This window comes from Peromyscus californicus, unplaced genomic scaffold (assembly GCF_007827085.1).
Source record: "Peromyscus californicus insignis strain IS unplaced genomic scaffold, ASM782708v3 Scaffold_18__1_contigs__length_77618521, whole genome shotgun sequence".
Taxonomy (NCBI): Eukaryota; Metazoa; Chordata; class Mammalia; order Rodentia; family Cricetidae; genus Peromyscus; species Peromyscus californicus.
In genome coordinates this window covers 6,792,756-6,815,838 of record NW_026294480.1, presented here as the reverse complement: position 1 = coordinate 6,815,838, position 23,083 = coordinate 6,792,756, and the positions used below count along the sequence as shown (strand labels likewise).

The 23,083-nt window shown below is 37.8% G+C and overlaps 1 protein-coding gene and 1 pseudogene across 1 annotated transcript in view; both read left to right on the top strand.

The window, feature by feature from the left end:
* The window catches only part of LOC128113362 (zinc finger protein 728-like), a 29,060-nt pseudogene extending 6,322 nt beyond the window's left edge, over nucleotides 1-22,738 (top strand).
* The window catches only part of LOC128113815 (zinc finger protein 728-like), a 23,282-nt gene continuing 22,269 nt past the window's right edge, over nucleotides 22,071-23,083 (top strand). Inside the window, exon 1 of the mRNA XM_052743756.1 lies at nucleotides 22,071-22,124. Coding sequence (XP_052599716.1) covers nucleotides 22,071-22,124 — 54 coding nt within the window. The remainder of the gene's footprint in view (nucleotides 22,125-23,083) is intronic.

Below are 23,083 nucleotides of genomic sequence, written 5' to 3'. Positions count from 1 at the left end.
AGAGAAAAACTCACAACAATGGAGTGTATTTAGAAGAGCCTACTTCTCTACAAGAGCCCACTTCTCAGTGTCTAAGAAAGGAAAAATTCAAGTTTCAGAAACACAAGTGGATACCTGCAAAAACTCCCCAAACCCCTAAGGGTTCACCTACTGTAAATAAGGTAGAAACACTGTAAGGAGGAAAAAAGTATCTGTGAGGGGGACATGCTGGCAATGCCAAAAGAAACACAGCTGTGGCTTCTAGAAAACCAGTGATGGGACCCAGCTCCTGAGTGAGAACTGCAAGAAATTCAGGGATGAGTTCTGGAAAATTCTTAGGCCTACAATGAAGTAGTAAACCGTCCTCAATCTGATTGATAGAAACTACTCTATGTTGTCGAATCTTAGATAGTCTTTTAATAAAAAAAACAAAAACAAAAAATCTGCTACCCAGATATAGGGGTAAAAGCTGAAAGATCAGAGAAGCAGAGCAAACCACAGCCAACCTCACCTCGCCAACTCCTCAACTGATCCTGGTTCCTCAGACTGAAATCCTCTGAGTCCTCACTTGAAAGGATCTCAGCTGAACTGCTTTAGTTCCTATTTCCTCATGCTTTATATACCTTTCTCTGCCCTGCTGTCCCTTCCTGGGATTAAAGGCCTGTGTGCTTCCCATTGCTGGGATTAAAGGTGTGGGCCACCATGCCTAGCTCTGTTTCCAGTGTGGCCTTGAACTCCCAAATGGTAGGATTAAGGTTGTGTGCCACCACTGTCTGGCCTCCATGTCTAATCCAGTGGCTGTTCTTTTCTTTGACCCCCAGATAAGTTTATTGGGGTACCTATTATATCAACACAACTCTATGTACATTTTCACATTGCTCTCCATTATTCTGGAAACAGACATTTTAATCTGTTCTAAGCACAGTGATTTGATTTCATGTTACTTGTTGGTGTGAATTTGTCCTTAGTAAGAAATCCTAAGGTATCTAAATAGACTTGTACATATCTAGGATCCGTTTACCAAGGCAGCCATGATAATTGTGGTAAAGTGAATGAGAATGGCCCCATAGGCTCATATACTTGAATTCTTAGTCACTAGAGAGTAGATTATTTTCTGTGTATAGTTGTTTTGCTAGTGTGCATGTCTAAAAGATTGTCTGATCCTCTGGAACTTCAGTTACAGAAAGTTGTGAGCAGCCGCAGGGCTTCTGAGAATCAACCCCAAGTCTTTCGAAAGAGCCGCCAGTGTTTTAACTGCTGAGCCATCTCTCCAGCCCCAACATACTGTTTTGTAGATGCACTCATTCTCCACTTCGTGGTTCTTAAAAGTATAATATACACAGGAGTTTCTAGGCTCTTCCACCATTCACTCTGTTTAAACATGAGTCCTGTGTCACATCACATTAGTACATCAGACGTATTTTAGAGATATTACTTACCTATATCAGCTGCATAGCTCTAAATTTGGGTACCCTTTAGATTTGTGTGCAGAAGCCCATATGCCTCTTTATGTAATTACTGACAGTCTTAATCAACACAATGTGCGATATTCCTTCTTTTCTTCTTTATTTCAGGACATGCTGTCCTTCTGGGATGTGGCCATTTATTTCTCTGCAGAGGAGTGGGAATGCCTGGGTCCTGCTCAGTGGAATCTGTACAGAGATGTGATGTTGGAGAATTTCAGCAACCTTGTGTTCCTGGGTGAGGATCACTTCTGTGGTGAACTCTTAATTGACTGTCAGCATAAAATTTGCTTCCTTTGTACAGTATCTCATGGGAGCTTGTGCTTCCAACAATGAGGTTCATGGAGCTACTTTTAAAGAAAATTAGGGCAATTATTGTTATACCTTAGAACTGTTTCATTTCTTTTGTGCTTATAACCTTTTGTGGGCTTTTTGTTTTATTTTGTTCCAAGTATTCTCCACATCAGTCATTATGCTAGAAATTAAGTAGCAGGAACAAGGGGCATACTTGTTGTAGAGAATGTCACACTCTTCAGTTTTAATATTTTTTCGTTGTAAATGAGTGGGGTGGAACTCAGGACCTGCAGGCCCTAAGCACCTCCTAAGGATTCTGATGTGCCTATCACAGAACACCTGAGGAGGTAATCCTCTACAAGCCTTTGTATTATTTTCTCATTCCTGTTGCACACAGTCCTGGAGAGGGCATGTTATTCCCAGGAGAACACACTAACAGTGTTGCCCCCTTTCCACAAACAGGTCTTACTTCCTGTAAGCCATACCTGGTCACATTTCTAGAGCAAAGACAAGAACCTTCAGATGTGAAGAGACAAGAGGCTGCTGCCACGCAAGCAGGTGTGTAGGAATGAGGGGACAGAGGACAGAGTGGGAGGCCAGAGATCCGGCAGAGCTAGGTCTTGAGATGCGATGTCCTGGTGGAAATCATTTTTAAAAATCTCCCTCCCTGTCTTTTGCTGTCAGTGGAAGATGTCTGTCAGATGTTTGTGATGCTTTGAGTCTCCCAGGCTCTGTTCTTCTCCCTTCAGGTCAGGTTGTGTTTACAACGCCTCCAAAACTGTCATTTTTAAGTGAACTTGACTTATTTTTATAACTTTTCTCAGATATTTGTTCTCTTCATAAAATATATACAAAGCTTCCTTTCTTAAATCCTTGAAATATATAATTTATTACTTTTATGGACAATCAGTCTTCTTCTTATGTAGAGTTTAACATTCTTACCTTCCAAAACTAAAAATTGTATCTAGGATATCATATATAGCATATACATGTGCTTTCCAAGCTTGACTATTATTGACTATTATACTTTATGTTTATCTAGTCATAAAATTTCTATATTTTTTAATGGACTCTTTTTCATTAACATAATGCTCTTCAGGGTTTTCTTGATTGTTGATGTTATGCCTTCCTTACATGTTTGATTTTGATTAATATTGCTTAGTTTCTATGTTCTATGTTGTCATGATCTTATTTCAGTGCAAAATTACACGATTTCTACCCAGTGTGATTTCTAATTAGTTTCCATTGAATGCAGGTGTAGAAATTTGAATGTAGCTCATTTATATAGGAAAATTTAACTGTGAGTAAATGTCTCCAATTTGAAAATAATTATTATAAACACAAAGAATGTTGCTCTGCTTTTATTTGTATTCAACTTTTACTTGCCAGGAAAAAAATGCTATACATGTACGGACTGTGGCAGAGCCTTTGATTGGAACTCACACCTCATTAAACACCAGAGAATTCATTCGAAAGTGAAGCCCTACAAGTGTGAAGAATGTGGGAAGGCCTTCAGCACTCCATCTGTGCTTTCTGTACACCTGAGAATTCATACAGAAGAGAAATCCTACAAATGTGAAGAATGCGGCAAAATGTATTATTATTCCTCAAAGCTTAAGGAACATCAGAAAAGTCACTCTCAGGAGAAACCCTACAAGTGTGAAGTGTGTGGCAAGGCCTTCAGGTCTGCCTCACATCTCTCTACACACTTGGGAATCCACTCTGGAGAGAAACCCTTCAAGTGTGAAGTGTGTAGCAAGGTCTTTAGAACTCCCTGGCAACTTTCTAGTCACGTGAGAGTCCATTCTGGAGAGAAACCCTACAAGTGTGAAGAATGTGGAAAAGCCTTCTCTACTCAGTCATACCTTTCTCAACACAAATTAGCTCACACCGGGGAGAAACCTTACAAGTGTGAGGAATGTGGAAAACTGTTCTACTGTGCGAAAAACCTTAAGGAGCATCAAAGAATTCATTCTGGAGAGAAACCCTTCAAGTGTAAAGAATGTGGCAAAGACTTCAGAACGTACACAGCACGTTCTAAACACCAGAGAATTCATACAGGAGAGAAGCGTTACAAGTGTGAAGAATGCGGCAAGGCCTTCCACCAGTCTTCTGGCCTTAAACAACATCAAAGTATTCATCTGTGAGAGAAAGAACACAAGTGTGACAAATGTGCCAAGGTCTTTTGCACTAGCTAAGAACTTTTGAAACACCTGATAATTCATACTGCAGAGAAATGCCACAAGTGTGAAAAGTGTTGCCATTTGTTTAATAAACGTTGTACTATTCTTCAACACAAGGTAGTTCAACTTCAGTGAAATAATACAAATGGTAAAATGTTCATAAAATGACTTATAATTCTTTGGATCCTAAAAGATATAAAAAAAATTCATTCTGACTAGAAGCCCTACAAGTGTGGAGAATATGGTAAAACCTTTGGAAGCATTCAGACCTTACCCAGCACAAAAGAATCGATAGAGGAGGACAGCTATACACATGTGAGGAATGTGCTGAAGAGCTTTACCAGTCAATCAATGCTTCCTGACCTGAATTTATCCTGGAGGCAAGCAGCACAACTGTGGAGGGCGTAACAATGATTTTAAAGGATCCTTATACCTTAAACAAAAGGAAAGCACTCATACTGAGTAACAACGTTACAAATGTGAAGAGTATTGAAAAGTTATTCATCCCTTGTTGAACCTTAAGGAAGTCACACATGATGGAGTCTCTGTAAATGTATAAAATATGGCCATGTGTTTAGCTGCTTTTTATTCTAAGAATCATAGGATTCATGTTGGTAAGGAGCACTCCAAGTGCTAAGATTGTGGCAATCCCTTTACCTGACTTCCATGTCAGAAGTGTCCCCAGAGACATTATAGTAGAGGGAAACTCTACACGCCCAAATGATGTGGAAAAAACATAAAAAAATATTTTTAATCACCATCAGCACCAAAGAATCTGCATTGACGAGTAGCTCTACAATGCAGATGTCCTATTTGTTTCTGTTCTCAATTTCACACAATGTGATGGAGTCTCAATCTGGATCTGATTGACGGTGACTATGTCAATAGGGTATTTTCATGAATACTCATTGATATAGGAGAATCTAGAACACTTGCGATGATGCCAGCACACCTTGGATGACCCACACCTGAGCAGCTGGTCCTGATAGTAGCAGAATGCTGGTTGAGCTGAAGCTGAAGGGCACAAGCCAGAAAGTAGCACACCTGTCTTGTTCCCACATCACTTGCTGCCCAACTAACCTAAAGGAAGAAGACCCAAATGATCAGAATCAGAAATGAACAGGGAGACATTGCCATGGATTCTAAAGAAATTCAGTCTATCTTCAGGTAATATTTTGAAAACCTGTTCATAGAAGAAATCTCTTCAGTGTGTTTCTTGCAGACAAGTGAAAAATGGATTTTGTTTCTTGATCCCTTCATCTGGCCTATGCTGTGGAATGTTCTGTATGTTAAATGTGTTGCTCTGATTGGTTAATAAATAAAACACTGATTGGCCAGTAGCCAGGCAGGAAGTATAGGCAGGACAAAGAGAGAGGAGAATTCTGGGAAGTGGAAGGCTGAGGCAGAGAGATGCTGCCAGCCGCTGCCATGACAAGCAACATGTAAGATACCAGTAAGCCACGAGCCATGTGGCAAGGTATAGATTTATAGAAATGGGTTAATTTAAGATAGAAGAACTATGTAACAAGAAGCCTCCCACGGCCATACAGTTTGTAAGCAATATAAGTCTCTCTGTGTTTACTTGGTTGGGTCTGAGCAGCTGCGGGACTGGCAGGTGAGAGAGATTTGTCCTGACCGTGGGCCAGGCAGGACCAGAAAAACTCTAGCTACAGGCCTATGTCTTTTGACTGGAGAATGGAGGGCATTAGTTGTTCTGATATTGAGTGTTAACTGTCATTGTGCTTCTGATTTTTGGTTGTGCTGTTTGTGTTCTCAATGGCCCTTTGTGTTTTAGGAATTTTGGCTTCTTATTTCTTTCCACAGTCTCTTTGCTATGCATATATTTCTCTTCAGCATAGAATATTGCTTCCTGTATTTTCTTTAGGTTTGGTTTGTAGATTATAATTTTTAATGCTTTTTATATTATCTTTGTCCTTTAGCTATGACAGATAGTTTTGCTGCCTGTAGTAGCTTAGGTTGGCTGCCATGGTCTTTCAGGACTTGGAATGCATTTCTCCAGGCCCTTCTGCATTCCAGAGTTTCTATTGAGAAATCAGCCCTTATCCCTATGGACATGTCTTTTCACTTGCAGCTTTCAGTATGCCCTGAGGATTTTCTTTTCTGGTCTTGTCCAATTGATGTTCTGTGCGCTTCTTGTAACTTTATGGGTATGTCTTTTCTTCATTTGAAGAAGATTTATTTTATGATCTTGTTGACGATCTTGTCTATCCCTGGGGATTCTTCCCATCTATGCCTATATTTTGAAGGTTTCATCTTCTCATAGTGTCTAACATTTCCAATGTTCCTTTCCTGTGGGTTTTTTTTTTTGTTTTTTGTTTTTTTGTTTTTCGAGACAGGGTTTCTCTGTGTAGCTTTGCGCCTGTCCTGGAACTCACTTGGTAGCCCAGGCTGGCCTCGAACTCACAGAGATCCGCCTGGCTCTGCCTCCCGAGTGCTGGGATTAAAGGCGTGCGCCACCACCGCCCGCCTCCTGTGGGTTTTTTTTTTAAATTTTCATATTCTTAACTTATTTCATGTAGATCATTTACTTTATCTCTAAGTCCTGACATTCTACCTTCTGCTTGATTCATTTGATTGTATATTTTCCTAGTTGGATTATTGAGCTTTTCAATTCCATCTTCATCTCAGCTAAAGCCCTCATCAATCTTTCTCTTTATTGAATTCCAGTTTCAAATCCTGGGTTGTCTTGTCATTTCCACCATTGTTGTGGGATTTTTTTTGGTTGGGTATCACTAAGCCCTTTATTCTCCTTAAGTTCATTGTCTTTGATGGTAGAGCGAGGGTTTGATTGTTTAAATGAGGGAGGACTTGATACAGCATAGGCTAGCCTTGACCAACTTAGATGAGGCTGGCCATAAATGCCTTGTATCCCTACCTACACCTTCCATAAACTAAGGTTACACACATGTGTCACCATACAGGCTTTCTTGTTTCTCTCCTAGTTTTTTATTCTCTGTATTGTGTCCAATAAATCTTTTACAATCCCTTTGGTGCTCTTTAGTACATTGATTGACTAGTTTATTGATTGATAGACTGACAGACTGTGTGCCTGTGTTTATATGTAGACTCACATGCCATGCTATTCATGTACAGATCCCAGTTTCTTTCCTTGCACTGTGTGAGTGTACAGGATCCACTTCAGGTCATCAGTTTTTGCTGCAGGTTCTTTTTATGCCAAGCTAACCTGCAGACCTTTCGTGTTCTTTAATGTCTTTCCTCATGCTCTTGTAATTTTTGCCAGCTTTTGTGTTTGTCAAGGCTTCCTTATGCCTCAGCATGGGGTTAGGTATGTATTGTTTTCCATCACTGTGGTATTTTCAGCCTCATCCTTGCACTGTTCATACTTTATTACGTGGCTGTTTTCTAATATTCTTTGTTATATGTGCGGTTATTATTTTGACTTTTTGTTAGTTGTCTGAATCCTCATTCAGCCCATTAACCTAGGTGTTGCAGTCATAGCATATTTGTAGATTTGTTGTTGATGTTTTGTTTTCTTTCTAGTCCATGTTTCCTATTCATATGCCTTCTAATGGTTATTGACTTTGGGCTTTAGAAATTTTATTGACCTCCAGCTAGAACTTCAAGGACCTCTCTAACATATTATAGGAACCTATCTGTTGGGCTATAGCTTCTTCTCAATGACTGGATCCCACCATTCCAGGTGTCATGCCCTTCCTGTTGGGTCTCTGGGGGAGGCAAGGGAGAATTCAGTTCTTCAGTAAGCCTGAAATGAGACAAAAATTAGATGCTTGCTCTAATTTATCCAGAGTCCACTATTCTGTGTGCATTTCTGTGGCCATTGATATACTTTAAATGATTTTACACTTTTCTTCCATCTTACATTATAATAACACAGCCATTTTTGTGTTTCAATATCACTGTATTCTGATTTTTGGAATATATTTCACATTTAATATCAGGGGTTGAAAACAATTTTATGAAAGGAGTATTAGCATACATTTGTTTGCAGAATATATCCGTGTGTATCATGTTGCATCTCCTTTTGGGAAAATGCTTTAAGGGAGGAAGAATTTTTCTTTAAAGTGCATATTTTTAAAATTTACAGTTAGCATAACTAAATATAGCACACTATGTGGGGATGTAGATGAATGTAGCCCTCTATTCCCCTTTATTTTTTTAAATTGCCAATGAAATATTTGATGGTGTTTCATAGTAGCATTACTCTGTGAGTTGTAAGAGATTTTAGTAACATGATGCCTTAAATTATTTGTTACCATAAGCAAGACCATTATTAGTGTTTGGTTATAATGAGAGTCCTGGGAAGGTCATGCATAGAGCTACTTGTCAAAGTCAAGTTCCAGATACGACACAGTGGTTGTTTTGCTAGAGCTCCCAGAGCTTTGTGCTGTATTTGAGGCTGTGTTCTGAGTAGTGAGGGAGAGGCACTATCCATGCATCTAGTGAATTTTATCACAGATCTCTGCAAAGCTGATAGCAGAGAAGGTCCCATACACAGACAGACACAGTTTCAGGTATCAAGCTGACATCTATTCATTACTAGTTGTGCACTGGAAGCTTGGAGTAATGCCTTTATACGATATAAAATCATTCCTCTAAAGAGGATAAGTTTTTGTGAGCCCCCTTTCATCACCTCCCTTGCCAGAGTCTGATCATTGATAAGACTAAGAGCAAGTACTAAACTAAAAACCAAGCAAAATCTATCACATTAATGGTGGTCATTAAAATTGTAAGAATTTATACCTAACGCTTTGTCAATTTAAGACTTGGGATCTTTAAAATTTAGGACAATTTCAATGTTGAGCTCAGGAAGAATCTCCTGTTAGGTAACAGGATATTTAGAAGAAGCCGTGAAATAACCGTAGAAAATTCTGAAGCAGAAAACAACTGAATTTTTTCAAATAAATATTAAAGTACATATCCAGCTGGTACTGTAAATGATACAAAAATGGGAACAATCCCAATGCATAACAATTCCATCGAGGAAACCCTTGCTGGGAGGCTTTAGTTCTCTCTATATTCTGCAGACAGTCTGATGGAACAGATTCTCAGGCTGTACCAAAATAATGATAGGTGAAAATTTTAAGATAATTTAATTTCTAATGCTTGTAATTTCTGTTTAACCTTTTTGGCCTCTAAGGAAATTTGAAAAACATGCAATTATCTTTGCATTTCTTAGCCATCATATTACCCACAGGAAATATTTTTAATTTTTTAAAATTCCAATTTAATCCTTATTAGTTTCTTAAAAATCCATCTCATCTGATTACATTGTTCTTTTCTTTTTTGTGCTGTATAAGAACATGAATTTAAATATGATGTTTTAGTAATTAAAGACAAGATAATTTTTTTATTTTGTTAATTTTGCTGTTTAACTGATAAAGCTACTGTTTTCCATCAACACCAGAGATCTGAGAAGGATAAATTAGAACAAGAAGTATAATCCAGATAGCCTCTATGTCAATCATTAAATATTTTAAATGTCATATTCAATATATCTCCAAGGATTTTGAGGACCATCTCTTAAGTATACCTGATTTTAAGCAAAATTTATTTGTACTTACTTCTCTATATGAAAACACGTGCAGAAGACTAAAGCTTGTTCTTGTAAATGAAGTACATTTGTGCTTAGTGGGACTATAAACATAGTTTTGAGGACATGGAAGAACTGACTCATTTATAACTGACCATTAATTGTAGGGCTTAATTATCCTTCACAATTTACAAGGAGTTAGTAGCTTTTATAAGATTAGGATTTTACAGTTTTATCCCTGTTAAGTTTGAGCCTTAAAAATTTGAATTGAAGATCCCTTAGCATTAAAATACAACTTTAAACTATAAATACAGTTGTAAAGACAAAGATGCTAGACATATATATTTAAGTCAGTTTGGGCTAGCCTAAATAGACCTTAGGAATTTATACCTTATTATCAAACATACCTTGTTTTATATTTTAAAAATTTTAGAAGCCTAGTGTTAACAAAGAAATAAGTGGTTAAACATACAGTTAGCAAAGACATAAGTGGTTAGACATACATCTCTCAGTCTTTTGTTAGCTTGAGTATACCTTTGTAACCTTAGGAATTTAATGTTGTATAGAAATTCATCCTAATCTAAAATACTTTGAGGACCTGCTGTTGCCTGCTTAGTCTACAAAGAAGATACAATCACACATAAAGGGCACAGTAGGACTAAGAAGTTTTATAAGTGCTCCCTTAGTTGGTTTATGCCAAGTGGTCCTCTAAATCCAGATGACAGTGAAGTTACATGGCATGTGTTCTTTAATCTTTGTAAAGTTGGCTGCTAGCCACGTGGTTGTTTTTATCCTGATGAGGTCATCAGCCAAGATGGACGCAAGCCACATGGCTACTATTTAAAGACATCTATTTCTTACAGTGTTATGCAGTAGACCTCTTTTTCCAAACAAGAGTTGAATCTTATGTATAGTATACTGTAGTAAATTTAAATTATCTATTTATAGATTTAATTATCAGCCTATTGTTACAAGCTTTAAGCTAAATTTTTGTTATTTTTCCCCACCATACCCAATGAATTTGTGAATTCTGAGATAAAGAATTTATAGAGAACAGATATCTTTATGCTTCGTGTGCTAATTTTTTTTATACATGAGTTTAGTTAAAATAGTCAATGGCTGTAAAATAGTTAATAAAAGTTGATTGATAATACAAACTTTAGACTGTTGAGCTGTACAACCCAAGAATGGGTACAATATTTCCTGTGTAGTATGTGTAAGTCCCCACAGTGACTAAACTTATTGCTAAGCTTCCTAATTATAAATTTGTTAAAATACTTGAGATTCCATTTTTGTCTGAAAGTTTCTTCATTTATTGTTCTGCCCCTTGGGTGCTGACACTCACGTCCCTTGGTGCACTGCCACTTGCATCACTCTGTACATGCCCAGGAAGCCAGACCTCAACCCAGATCTGCATCTGCGCTGTATTTATCATCTGTGATTATTCATATTGGGTTGAGAAGCACCCTCTCTATCACAATGGCTCTCTAGTGTGAGAAATGTACATTATGTATGGTGTATTATGATGTAAGCATGGGACAAAATGCATATTTCATTTCAAGATTTATCATTTATTTATTTATGTTGTGTGCATGGTTGTTTTGCTAGTGTCCATGTCTAAGAGATTGTCTGATCCTCTAGAGCTGGAGTTACAGACAGATGTGAGCAGCCATGTGGCTGCTGGGAATCTATCCCAGGTCCTTTGGCAGAGCAACCAATGCACTTAACTGCTGAACCATCTCTCCAACCTCAACATACTGTTTTGTTTTTGTTTTTGTTTTTGTTTTTCGAGACAGGGTTTCTCTGTGTAGCTTTGCGCCTTTCCTGGATCTCGCTCTGTAGCCCAGGCTGGCCTCGAACTCACAGAGATCCGCCTGGCTCTGCCTCCCGAGTGCTGGGATTAAAGGCATGCGCCACCACCGCCTGGCAACATACTGTTTTATAGATAACACTCTCTCTCCATTTTGTGGTTCTTAAATGTTTAATATCTGTAGAAGTTTCTAGGATTTTTTTGTCATTCACTTTGATTAAATGAGTTCCATGCAACATTACAGTACTACATCACACTTATTTTAGGAATATTGCTTACCTATATCAGAAGCTCTTTTAGCTCTCCTCTCTCTCTGGGTGACCTTTAGATTTATATCCAGTAGCTCATATGCCTCTTGGTATTTATGTTTTACTGGCAGATTTAGGTAGCATGATGTATAGTATTCATTCTTTTTTCCCTCTATTTCAGGGTACACTATCATTTGCAGATGTGGCCACTGAGTTTTCTCCAGAAGAGAGGGAATGCCTGGGCCCTGCTAAGTGGACTTTGTATAGAGATGTGATGTTGGAGAATTTCAGTAACCTTGTGTTCCTGGGTGAGGACAACTTCCATGGTGAACTCTTAATTAACTGTCAATATAAAACTTGCTTGCTTTGTACAGTAGCACACGGAAGCTTGTGCTTCCAACAATAAAATTTATGGGGCCAATTTTAAGGAAAATTAAGGAGAGTATTTATGTACCTTTTTAAAACTATCATTTATATTGGTGGTTATGTTATAAAGTAAGTGGCATGAGCAGGAGGCATACATTTTAAAAAGAATACTACACTTTGGTTTTAATGTTTTTCTTTGTAACTGAGGGACATGAAGCTCAGGACCTGCAAATCCTAATTTCCTCCTAAGCATTCCAATGTGGCCATCAGGAAACACATGATGAACTAATAGTCTACAATCCTTGGTTGTATTTTCTCATTTCTTATACACACAGTCCTGGAGAGAACATGTTATCCCCAGGAGAGCACAATAATGATGTTCCCTTTTTCCATAAACAGGTCTTGCTTCCTCTAAGCCATACCTGGTCACATTTCTGGAGCAAAGACAAGGACCTTCAGCTATGAAGAGAAAAGCAGCAGCTGGCATGCAAACAGGTGTGTAGGAATAAGGGGGACAGAGGACAGAGTGAGACCCAGAGATCCAACAGAAAGCCAAGCTTTATCATGAACATTGACTCACAATGTTCTGATAGAAACCAATTTTTAAGGATCTCCTTCTCGGTCTTTTGCTGTGAAAAGAGGGTGTTGTTGATGCATTAACTCTCTTATGCTTTGTTCTCCTCTTCCCATCAGGTCAGCTTATGTTTACAGTAACTGCCTAAGTTCTGTAATTTCTAGGTGAGCATGATTTATTTTTCACAAGTTGATTAACAGATATTTACTCATAAAATGTGCATAGATCTGCCTGTCTTCAATCCTTGAAATATATTATTTAATATTGTTATGGACAGTTTTCTTGTTATGCAGCCTAACTTTCATACCTTCCAAAACTAAAAGTCTGTACTTAGGATATATATAAACAGTGAAAACATGTGTCTTCCAACTTTAACTACTTTTATACTTTCTGTTCATCTAGTCATAAAATTTTTTTATTTTTTAAGTGGCTTATTTACAATAGCATAATACTCCTGTTTCCTTAGTTGTTGATGTTGTACCTTCCTTTCATGTTTGACTTTGATTGATGTTCCTTATTTCTATGTTCTGTGTTGCTATGGTCTTTGTCTTTCACTGCAAGTTACATAATTTCCACCTATCGTGGTTTTTTAATTAGGCTCCACTGGATACAGAGTTAGAAATTTGAATGCAGCTTATTATTTATATAGAAAAAATGCAGGTATGAGCAAATGTTTATATTTTTAAAAATAATCATAAATATAGAGAATTTTGCTCAGTTTTCCTTCATTTCTCAACTTTACTCACCAGGAAAAAAAACACTATACAAGCAAAGAATGTGGCACACCTCTTTCTTGGAATTCACAACCTATTAGCCACCATAAAGTTAATTTAAGAATGAAGCCCTATAAGTGTGAGGAATGTGGTAAGGCCTTCCATTTTCCATCATTACTTTGTATACACAAGAGAATTCACATAGGAGAGAAACCTTCAAGTGTGAAGTATGTGGCAAGGCCTTCTATGTTCCATCATGACTTTCCGTACACAAGAGAATTCATATGGGAGAGAAACCCTTCAAGTGTGAAATATGTGGAAAGGCTTTCCATACCCCATCATTACTTTCTATACACAACAGAATTCATACAGGAGAGAAACCCTACAAGTGTGAAGTATGTGGTAGGCTTTCAATGTTCCAATAGTACTTTCTAAACACAAGAGAATTCATACAGGAGAGAAACCCTACATGTGTGAAGTATGTGGCAAGGCCTTCCATTGTACATCATTACTTTCTAAACACAAAAGAATTCATACAGGAATAAAACCCTACAAGTGTGAAGTATGTGGCAAGGCCTTCAGTTGTACATCAGTACTGTCTGTACACAAGAGCATTCATACAGGAGAAAAGTCATACAAGTGTGAAGTATGCAGCAAGGCCTTCTGTACTTCATTCCGACTTTCTGAACGCAAGAGAATTCATATAGGAGAGAAACCCTACAAGTGTGAAGTATGTGGCAAGGCCTTCAGTTGTCCATCAGGACTTTCTAAACACATGACCATTCATACAGGAGAGAGACCCTACAAGTGTGAAGTATGTGGCGAGGCCTTCTGTTTTCCATCACTACGTTCTGAGCACAAGAGCATTCACACAGAAGAGAAACCTTACAAGTGTGAAATATGTGGCAAAGTCTTTAAAACTTCCCAGATTCTTTCAGCTCACTTGATAATCCATTCTGGAAAGAAACCCTACAAGTGTGAGGAATGCAGAAAAGCCTTCTATAAAAATTCATACCTAAGTAAACACAAATTAGCTCACACCAGGGAGAAATCTTACAAATGTGAAGAATGTGGCAAACTGCCTAACTGTACCAGAAACCTTCAGGAGCATCAAAGAATTCATTCTGGAGAGAAGCCCTGCAAATGTAAAGAATGTGGCAAAGACTTCAGAACGTACACAGCATGTTCTAAACACCAGAGAATTCATACTGGAGAGAAACATTACAAATGTGGAGAATGTGGCAAGGCCTTCCACCAGTCTTCTGGCCTTAAACAACATCAAAGAATTCATTTGTGAGAGAATCCCTGTGAAGAATGTGCCACAGTCTTTTGCACTTACTAAGAACTTTTGAAACACCTGATAATTTAGACTGGAGAGAAATGCCACAGGCGTTAAAAATGTTAAAAACCTTTTAATAAACTTTCTAGTGCTTCTCAATACAAGATCAAACTTCAGTGAAATAATATGAATGTTCATAAAATGTTTTATACTTCTTCAGACCCTAAGAGATATCAAAAAATATTCTGAATAGAAGCTGTACACATTGAGAGAATGTTATAAAGCCTTTGGAATCATTCAGACCTTACACTGGGAAAAAAAAATCATAGTACAAGGAAGCCATACACAAGTGAAGAATACAGTGAGGTGCTTTAACATTCAGTCAACATTATGTGACCTCCTTGGAATTCACCCCAGAGGGAAACAATGCAACTGAGAATGGTGTGACAATACTTTTAAGGGCTCCTCATACCTTCAACCAGTGGTTCTCAACCTTCCTAATACTGACCCCCTTTAATACAATTCCTCATGTTATGGTGATCCCCAACCATAAAATTATTTTATTTGCTACTTTATAGCCTAAAGTTTGCTACTGTTATGAATTATGATATAAATATCTTTGTATATGATGGTCTTAGGTGACCCCTGTGAAAAGGTCATTTGACCCCCCCAATGAGTTCATGACCCACAAGTTGAGAATTGTTGCCTTAAACAAAGAAAACTATTCATACTAAGCAACAACCCTAGAAATGTGAGGTGTGTTCAGAAGATTTTTTTTCTTTATCATTCACCCCTTGTTGAGCATCAAGGAAGCATCAATGTGCGCATGAGAGAGACTCTGCAAATGTAGAGTATGGCCAGGTGTTTAACTATTCTTCATGCCTATATCTGCACCATAGGGTTCATACCGGTAAGGTGCACTACAAATGCTAAGATTATGGCAATGCTTTTACCTGACTTTCATATCGGAAGTATCCCTTGAGACTTCATACTAGTGAGAAACTCTGTATACACAAATAATACAGAAAAACCTTCAATAATTTTTCTATTCTTCATCAACACAAAACTACACATCCAAAAAATGAGAAAACTCTTCAATAATATTCTAATCTTCACCAACACCAAAGAATGTTTATTGAAAAGAAATACTGCAAATGTTCTTGTCCTTATTTGCGTCTGTTCTCAACTTCACACAGCCTAGCAATATGCGTGAATCTCAGTTATGTAGATTATTAGATCTAATTGGTCCATGGATGTGTCTGTTGGTCATTTTATTAAAGATAATTGATGTAGCAGAATCTAGACCACTGGATGATGGCAGTGTACCTTCCATGTGTCACTCTTGGCCAGGATGTCCTGGGTGTATGAAAATGCTGGCTGAGCCCAAGCCAGAGTGAAAAAGACAGAAAGCAACATCCCTCCATGGTTTCTACTTCACCTGATGCCTCTAGATTTGTGCTGTGTACTCCTGGCCTGGCTTCCATTGATGATGATGTGCTGCTAGTGAACTGAAATAACCCCCTTTCCTCCCCTAATTAGTTTTTGGTCATGGCATTTATCACCACAGTAGAAATCAAACTGGGTAAAGAATGCTGCAAGGCCTTACATCATCTTTTTTTTTTTTTTTTTTTTTTTTTTGGTTTTTCGAGACAGGGTTTCTCTGTGTAGCTTTGCGCCTTTCCTGGGACTCACTTGGTAGCCCAGGCTGGCCTCGAACTCACAGAGATCTGCCTGCCTCTGCCTCCCGAGTGCTGGGATTATAGGCGTGCGCCACCACCGCCCGGCTGCCTTACATCTTCTTAATACCTTAGTGAACATAGAAGCCCCCTACTGGAGATAATGTCACAAGGCTTTGAGGTTTCTTCAACCTTAACTCACTGAAAAATAAAAACACTGTTACAAAGAATATTACAAAGACTTTATTGCATCTCATCCTCTGTGGAAATAAAAGCAGAACCTCTTTTCCAAAGCAATATATCCTTAGACCCAAATTGTGACGTCAAAATATCTTTAAAATATATATTGGTTTAATTTAGCAGCCCCCATAATTAAATTTCTCCCAGCAATTAGTTCATTAATAGTAAAAAATTTAAAGAAAACATAATAATATATATAATCCAGACTCTCTGTATATTTGTTATCTTTATGTGACTTAGTACAATTTTTTATTATTTTATTTTTTAAGGACCTCATTTATTATTATTAAATTATTTTTAAATTTATGATTTTTTTCTCTCTCTAAAGCCTATGTATATTTATCAAGCATATTGTGACCAGTTTAGAAGCCTTTTTGTCTGACTCTGTCTTTATTGTGTATCTGTAATCTTTTTCTGATCATTGTTTTATGTTGCTAAGCAGGCATGGGTAGGATCAAAGCACTTGCTTTGGCCAATGGAGCCACCCTGTTTGGCTTTCCAATATGGCAGAGATATCAAGGAGAGTCATGCTCATTGCCCCAACTCTGGGAAGCAGTATTAAGTATTATGAAGCTGTGTTCTTGGGCCTGTGGCTTTGCTCTTTAACCCACAGGCAATGGCTGGGAGAAGCCTCTTCAAACTGTGGCCAGTGAGAGACTGTAGGAGTCTCTCATGTTTAGTTGAAGCCCGCCACAGCCAGCGGACATGGTTCAGTACCACAGCCTGTAATGAGAGATATGAACTATAAAACTGCTCTTGGTTTGTTTTTGTGTGTCTAGAAGCCCTTTAAAATTTTTTTTCAGACTTTATGTAAAGTATGTACCCCATGTTGGGTGCCATTTGTAAATGGAGGCTTTTCTGTCCTGCCTGGTCCCACAGCCACATTAAAAATAATCACTCAGAGGCTTAATATTAATTACAAACTGTTTGGCCTATTGCTCAGGCTTATTATTAACTAGCTCTTACAATTTAAATTAACCCATTTCTATTAATCTATGTTTTGTCACATGTCTCATGGCTTTAACTATGTTCTGATACATCTTGTACCTCAGGTAGCTGGCTGGTGTCTGCTTTTGACTGCTCTGCCATTTTTCTCCCTGTATCTCTGCTTGGATTTCCCACCTGACTCTATCCTACCTTGCTATAGGCCAAAGCACCTTCTTTACTAACCAATGGTAATAAAACATATTCATAGCATACAGAAAGACATCCCAGAACAAATCCTAAAGCATGGGATGAAGAATTTGATAATTAAACTAATCTTTTATTTCCTCCATTCCCTGATGAGGATTCAGGAGAGCCTATGAAAATGATAAAGTTTGTAACATAGGAAATCTAATTTATTTTAATGGATTCTTCTTGGTGCTTTCTTATTTGGGAATGTCCCCTTGATCTCTTCGTGAGACTTGTTGTTCTAAAAAGAAACATAACTTATTTTTAAATGTAGGTTTTCATATCCTGAAATTTCTGAGTTCATTAATTATTTGTAAATACTGGTGTTCACTGCATATAGAAAAGTATCATGTGACAAGGTGAAGAATGTTGCTTCTCTCTGGATTTGGGTGCATTCTATTTCTATGTATTTCATGGAAATTCTAGGTCTTGCTTCAGTGCTTTGTAGAAAAGTAATGATGAGACTGGGCATCCTCGTGTTGGATCTGAGAGGGAAAGATTGCAGCTTTTTATGTTCATGGTGATATTAGCTAAAGTTTCCGATTTGTTTTATCTTTTAAAAATTTGTTTCCATATTGTTTTTGTTGTTTAATGTATAACTGGCCATTTTTTCTTACTGTATTTCCCTTCTACACTATTTTCTTGAGAGTTTTCATCATAGCAGGATGTTGAGCAAATAAATGCCTTTTCTGCATCTGCTAGATTGCTTCTTTGAGTCTGGCTATGTTAATGTTGGACAGTGAGTCACTTTTATGTTAAATTTACTTTCTATTTGAGGGACAATTCCCTTTTTGTCCTGTTAAATTAACTTTTTCATATGGTCTTTAATTTTCTTACTATTGAACCACTTCATACAAAAATGTGTGACTTTATATTCCCGACTCATTCTATAACAGTTGAATCAGATGTGTTCCTGCATTTAAAAAAAAAAAAAGGAGTAGATGCAGTAATACTTATTTGTTGGTGTGATAAAACAACTGCAAAGAGAACCTTCATAACTGTGCTGGATAGCTTTAAATCAGCTCAAGATATGCTAAAGTCATTTGAGAGGAGGGCGTCTCAATTAAAAATATGCATCCATAAGGTCAGGATTTAGGCAAGCCTTAGGACAAAGGTTCTCAACCTGGGGGTCATGACCCTTTGGGGAGGTAAAGTAACCCTTTCACAGGTGTCACCTGAGACCATCTGCATATCAGATATTTACATTACAGTTCATAAGAGTAGCAAAATTACAGTTACCAACTAAAATAATTTTATGGTTGGGGGCCACCATAACATAAGGAACTTTATTAAAGGGTCAAAGCATTAAAAGGATTGAGAACAAAAGCTGTAGGAAATTATCTTAATTAGTAATTGATGGGGAAGGGCCAACCCATTGTGGGTGGGGCTATTCCTGGGCTGGTGTTCCTGCGGTGTATAAAAAAGCAAGATGAGCAATCCATGAACAGCAAGCCAGAAAACAGCGACATCTGCATCAGCCCCTGCCTCTGTGTCCTTGCCCTCTTTGAGTTCCTGTCTTGGCTCCTTTAATGATAAACTGTGATGTGGAAGCATAAGCCAAATAGTTTCCTCCCCATGTGGATTTAGTCACATTGTTTCATAACAGAAATAGTAAACCTAACTAAAACAGGAAAAGAAATTGTTATTTAGATGACAGACATTGTTAAGGTATAGAACCTCATGGAGGTGAATCCACGGCGGCAGAAACTTGAGACACCTCATCACATTGATTCAACATTACCTAGCATTTTTCAATTTGCCATATTGGTAATCACCATCCAAAATCATGGCAGCAAGGTGGGCAGATGAAGAAAATAATGCAGCATCAGCACAAGCATAAAGAACTGATTTATAACTTTGTTCAGTTAAGGTGCAAGTCTGCCAGTGGTTCTTCCCCACACAGGTATATCTTTTCTTCTCCAGCATCTGAAAATTAATAGCATGGATTGTCAAGTTGGGAGTGTGCTAGCAAATATTTGTTGACTTGACAGAAGCTGTGGTAATGTGGGTAGATGGAACCTTGACGAAGGAATGAACCTCTATTAGATTGGACTGTAGATGAGTCTGTGAGTTAATTCCTTGATTAATGATTGCTTTCAAAGGCCTCAGGTCACTGTTGGCATTTCCGTCCCTGGCAAACTACTCTTTGATTGTATAACAAGGAAACCAAGGTAGCCATTGGTGGTGGGGCAAGCCTGAAAGCACATTCTTCCATGGTTTCTGCTTCTGTTCCTGTCTCCAGTTTAATGCTTGAGCTCCTGCCCTGGTTTCTTTTAATGATGGTCTATGACCTGTATGTAAGTCACATAAACCCTTTCTGCCCCAACATTACATTTGGGAAGCATAATCTATAACAACAACAGAGAAGCCAACTACCAGAGAGTCATGAGGTAAAAAGGAACATGTCTTTGCCCAAATATATAAGCTCCAGGGTACTTGTATTTTAAAAGAAATATAAACGTGATTACAACAGAATGTATCTGTTCCTGGCATTTGTTAACCCATAACATTGACATGGATGTTCTGATTCCCAATCATTATCCCATTTCTTTTAACTGGAATGCACACAGGACCCCATGTTTGTGGATACCTATGTAATTCTGTTGTTGGCAGGGGCTCATGGATAGCTTCATGAGATGCATAGGTAGACCAGTTCAAAGCAGGAGAAGATTAACCACAGAGGAAGGTGGATAGCCAAAAGATACGTGTTCGCAAGGCAAGGAGAAAACGCTGCTCATACGCACAAGTGGATAGTATAGGGTCTTCAGAACAGCACTAGCAAGGTGTCTTTCACTTGATTTTTGCTTATCGCTGATGAAAGGATATATTTTTGTAAATAGCATTTGGCAGGTAGTTAACCATTTGTTTTTGTTTGTGTATTTAAATAGTAAGAAAACAATATTACCTCCAAACAGCGATTCCTTTTCTCAAGTTCAAACCTGAGATTTTAAAATTATGTTTTCCAGATAAGGTTTCTCTGTATAGCCCTGGCTTTCCTGGAACTTGGTCTGTGGAACAGACTGGCCTCCAACTGAGAGCTGGGATTAAAGGCATACACCACCATGCCTAATTTAAAAATCTTTCAATTAAAATTTTAATTAAATTTTTAACTAAATTAAAAATCTTCAGCCTGTAAGCATAGAATTTAAAACGATTTTGCCAAAAATCACACCTAATGCAGAATGTTTCAATGGGAGGCAATTAGATAATCAAGATGTTATACGAAAAATGTTACTAGAGATAATAAAGTTGCCAACATGGTCTAAACAAACATGTTAGGCCTGAGATCTGACTCTGGGTAGAATGTTTCATATGTATGCCTGGATCCCTAATATCCTGCTGAATGAGGCTCCCTCTTAGATCATCCATGTTCTGTTTGTACTTGCAATATTGTAGTTCCTCCTACACTTGAGTTAAACACACAACTCCACTAAAGAAAACAAAGAACGCAAAGAGTTGTGAATGAATGCTTATCACTGGTGAAGGGATTTTTTTCCCATGGGTATTGTCAGGTATTTAACCAATTGCTTTGTATGTATATTTAAATATTGATAAAATATTGTTCCATTTAAACATCATGGTCCAGCCTCACAGACAGCTCCTGCCAGGACTTGAGAAAAGCCGTGCCCTTTCCCATTGTACAGAGACTTGACAACAAATGACACAGCTAGCTCTCCCAGGACTTGACAACTATTCCAGTTTTCTTCAGGGTCCCCTAAAGATGCCATTGTCCCCAGACAGCAAGAAGTAATTTTAAAAACACAACACCCACATTCCCAAGAGTTGGGTAGGTGGGTTTGGACATTAAGTGGACATTTGTCATCATTTGGGGGTGTTTGTTACAAGTTGTTATTGGTAATAATCAGGGGAAAAGTTGAACAAAGGAGATTAGATTTAGGGATCTCATTCAAAAAAGAGAAAGGGGAGATTATTTAATCTACTTTTAAACCAAAAAATCAACTACTAGTCAAATATTTTACACTGATATGGATTTTTTAATATTGATACAAATTTGAGGTTATTTTTGTTGTACTGTATATATGTTTCTACTATTGTTTAAGATGTTTTTGTATATTGATTCAAATTTAAGGTTATTTTTGCTAGAACATACTGTATATATGTTTCTACTCTTGTTCAAGGTATTGTATCTATACAGCTAATTTAACAATGTAATGTAAATTTGTAGTACTTGAAATTTATTATTACAAACTATTTAGGATAATAAAGAAATGCAGATTAGTAGTTAGTCACCCATTACAAACTAACTTGTTGTAATGTTAGGTATGTTTTCAAGGACAAAGAGATATATTTTAGATAGAGATTTCTACCAAACACTTCAGAGACTTACAAATATGGGATTGAAGATGTTTTAATAACATGTTTCTTTTTTATGACAATGAGACATGTCTGATCCTGGCAGCACCAATCTACTTCAGAGAAGATGATGGACATCTAAGAAACTCCATATGGAGTTTTCTTTCTTTGTGGCAAAAGTTAGCCACTGGGCAAGAGAGTGCCCTTGCCTCGACTGTTGACAGTATGATGTCCAAATTGTACAAGCATGTCACGAAAGAAAGTGACTGCCGAGACAAGGTAGGACAGTCCTTCAAAAATCCTGCTTCACAGAAAAGTCTGTGAGATATTCTATGCCTGGAGGCCGAAGATGGATGCCCAAATGTTACAGAGGAACCTTGGGTGCTTGTCCAGACAGCTAGCTGCTTCTGTCATTTCTTAACTTTGGAAGTTGTTTGCTCTGCACTTCCTGTCTCAGTAAAATTACTCAGGTAATTTTATATCCTTCTCATGTCTCTGATGGAGTTAAAGACTACCTAGTTATAGTTTTCCTTGTTAACAAATTCAGAAAAGAAACTCACAAAAGAGGTGTAAAGTCACCTGATGGTGATAACACTCCTGAGTTTATGAAAAGCCAGGGAGAAGTAGGTGCAGTAGATGTGGTAGAATGGATACAAAAACTGAATTCATTACACAGATAAATTGTTGAAAGTGTGGGAAAGGAATTTACAGAAAGACGTTCAGATGGATTCTGGGAGTCCACTGCATGTAAACCAGAGATCTGTAGATTTCACTGTGTTCAGTGATTTTAAACATCTCTGTGGTCCTGACCCATGTTCTTCACTGTATGGATTCCAGCATTCATCTGAACCCTATTCCAGCTGTGGAGTCTGATCATGTATGACTCACACTGTGTGTCAGCACAAGAGAACAAGGATTATTATTATTATTATTATTATTATTATTATTATTATTATTATTATTATTATTTTGTTTTGAGACAGGATTTCTCTGTGTAGCTTTAGAGCCTTTCCTGGAACTCACTCTGTAGCCTAGCCTGGCCTCGAACTCATAGAGATCTGCCTGCCTCTGCCTCTCGAGTTGCTGGGATTAAAGGCGTGAGCCACCATCACCCAGCTGGATTATTATTTTTATTACTGGGTATTGAACAAGGATTATCTCTTTGTATTAACTGGTATTAAACCAAAGCTACCTTCATTATAGTTAAGTGCTTTACCCTAAGCTAGCCCCCTTGTCTG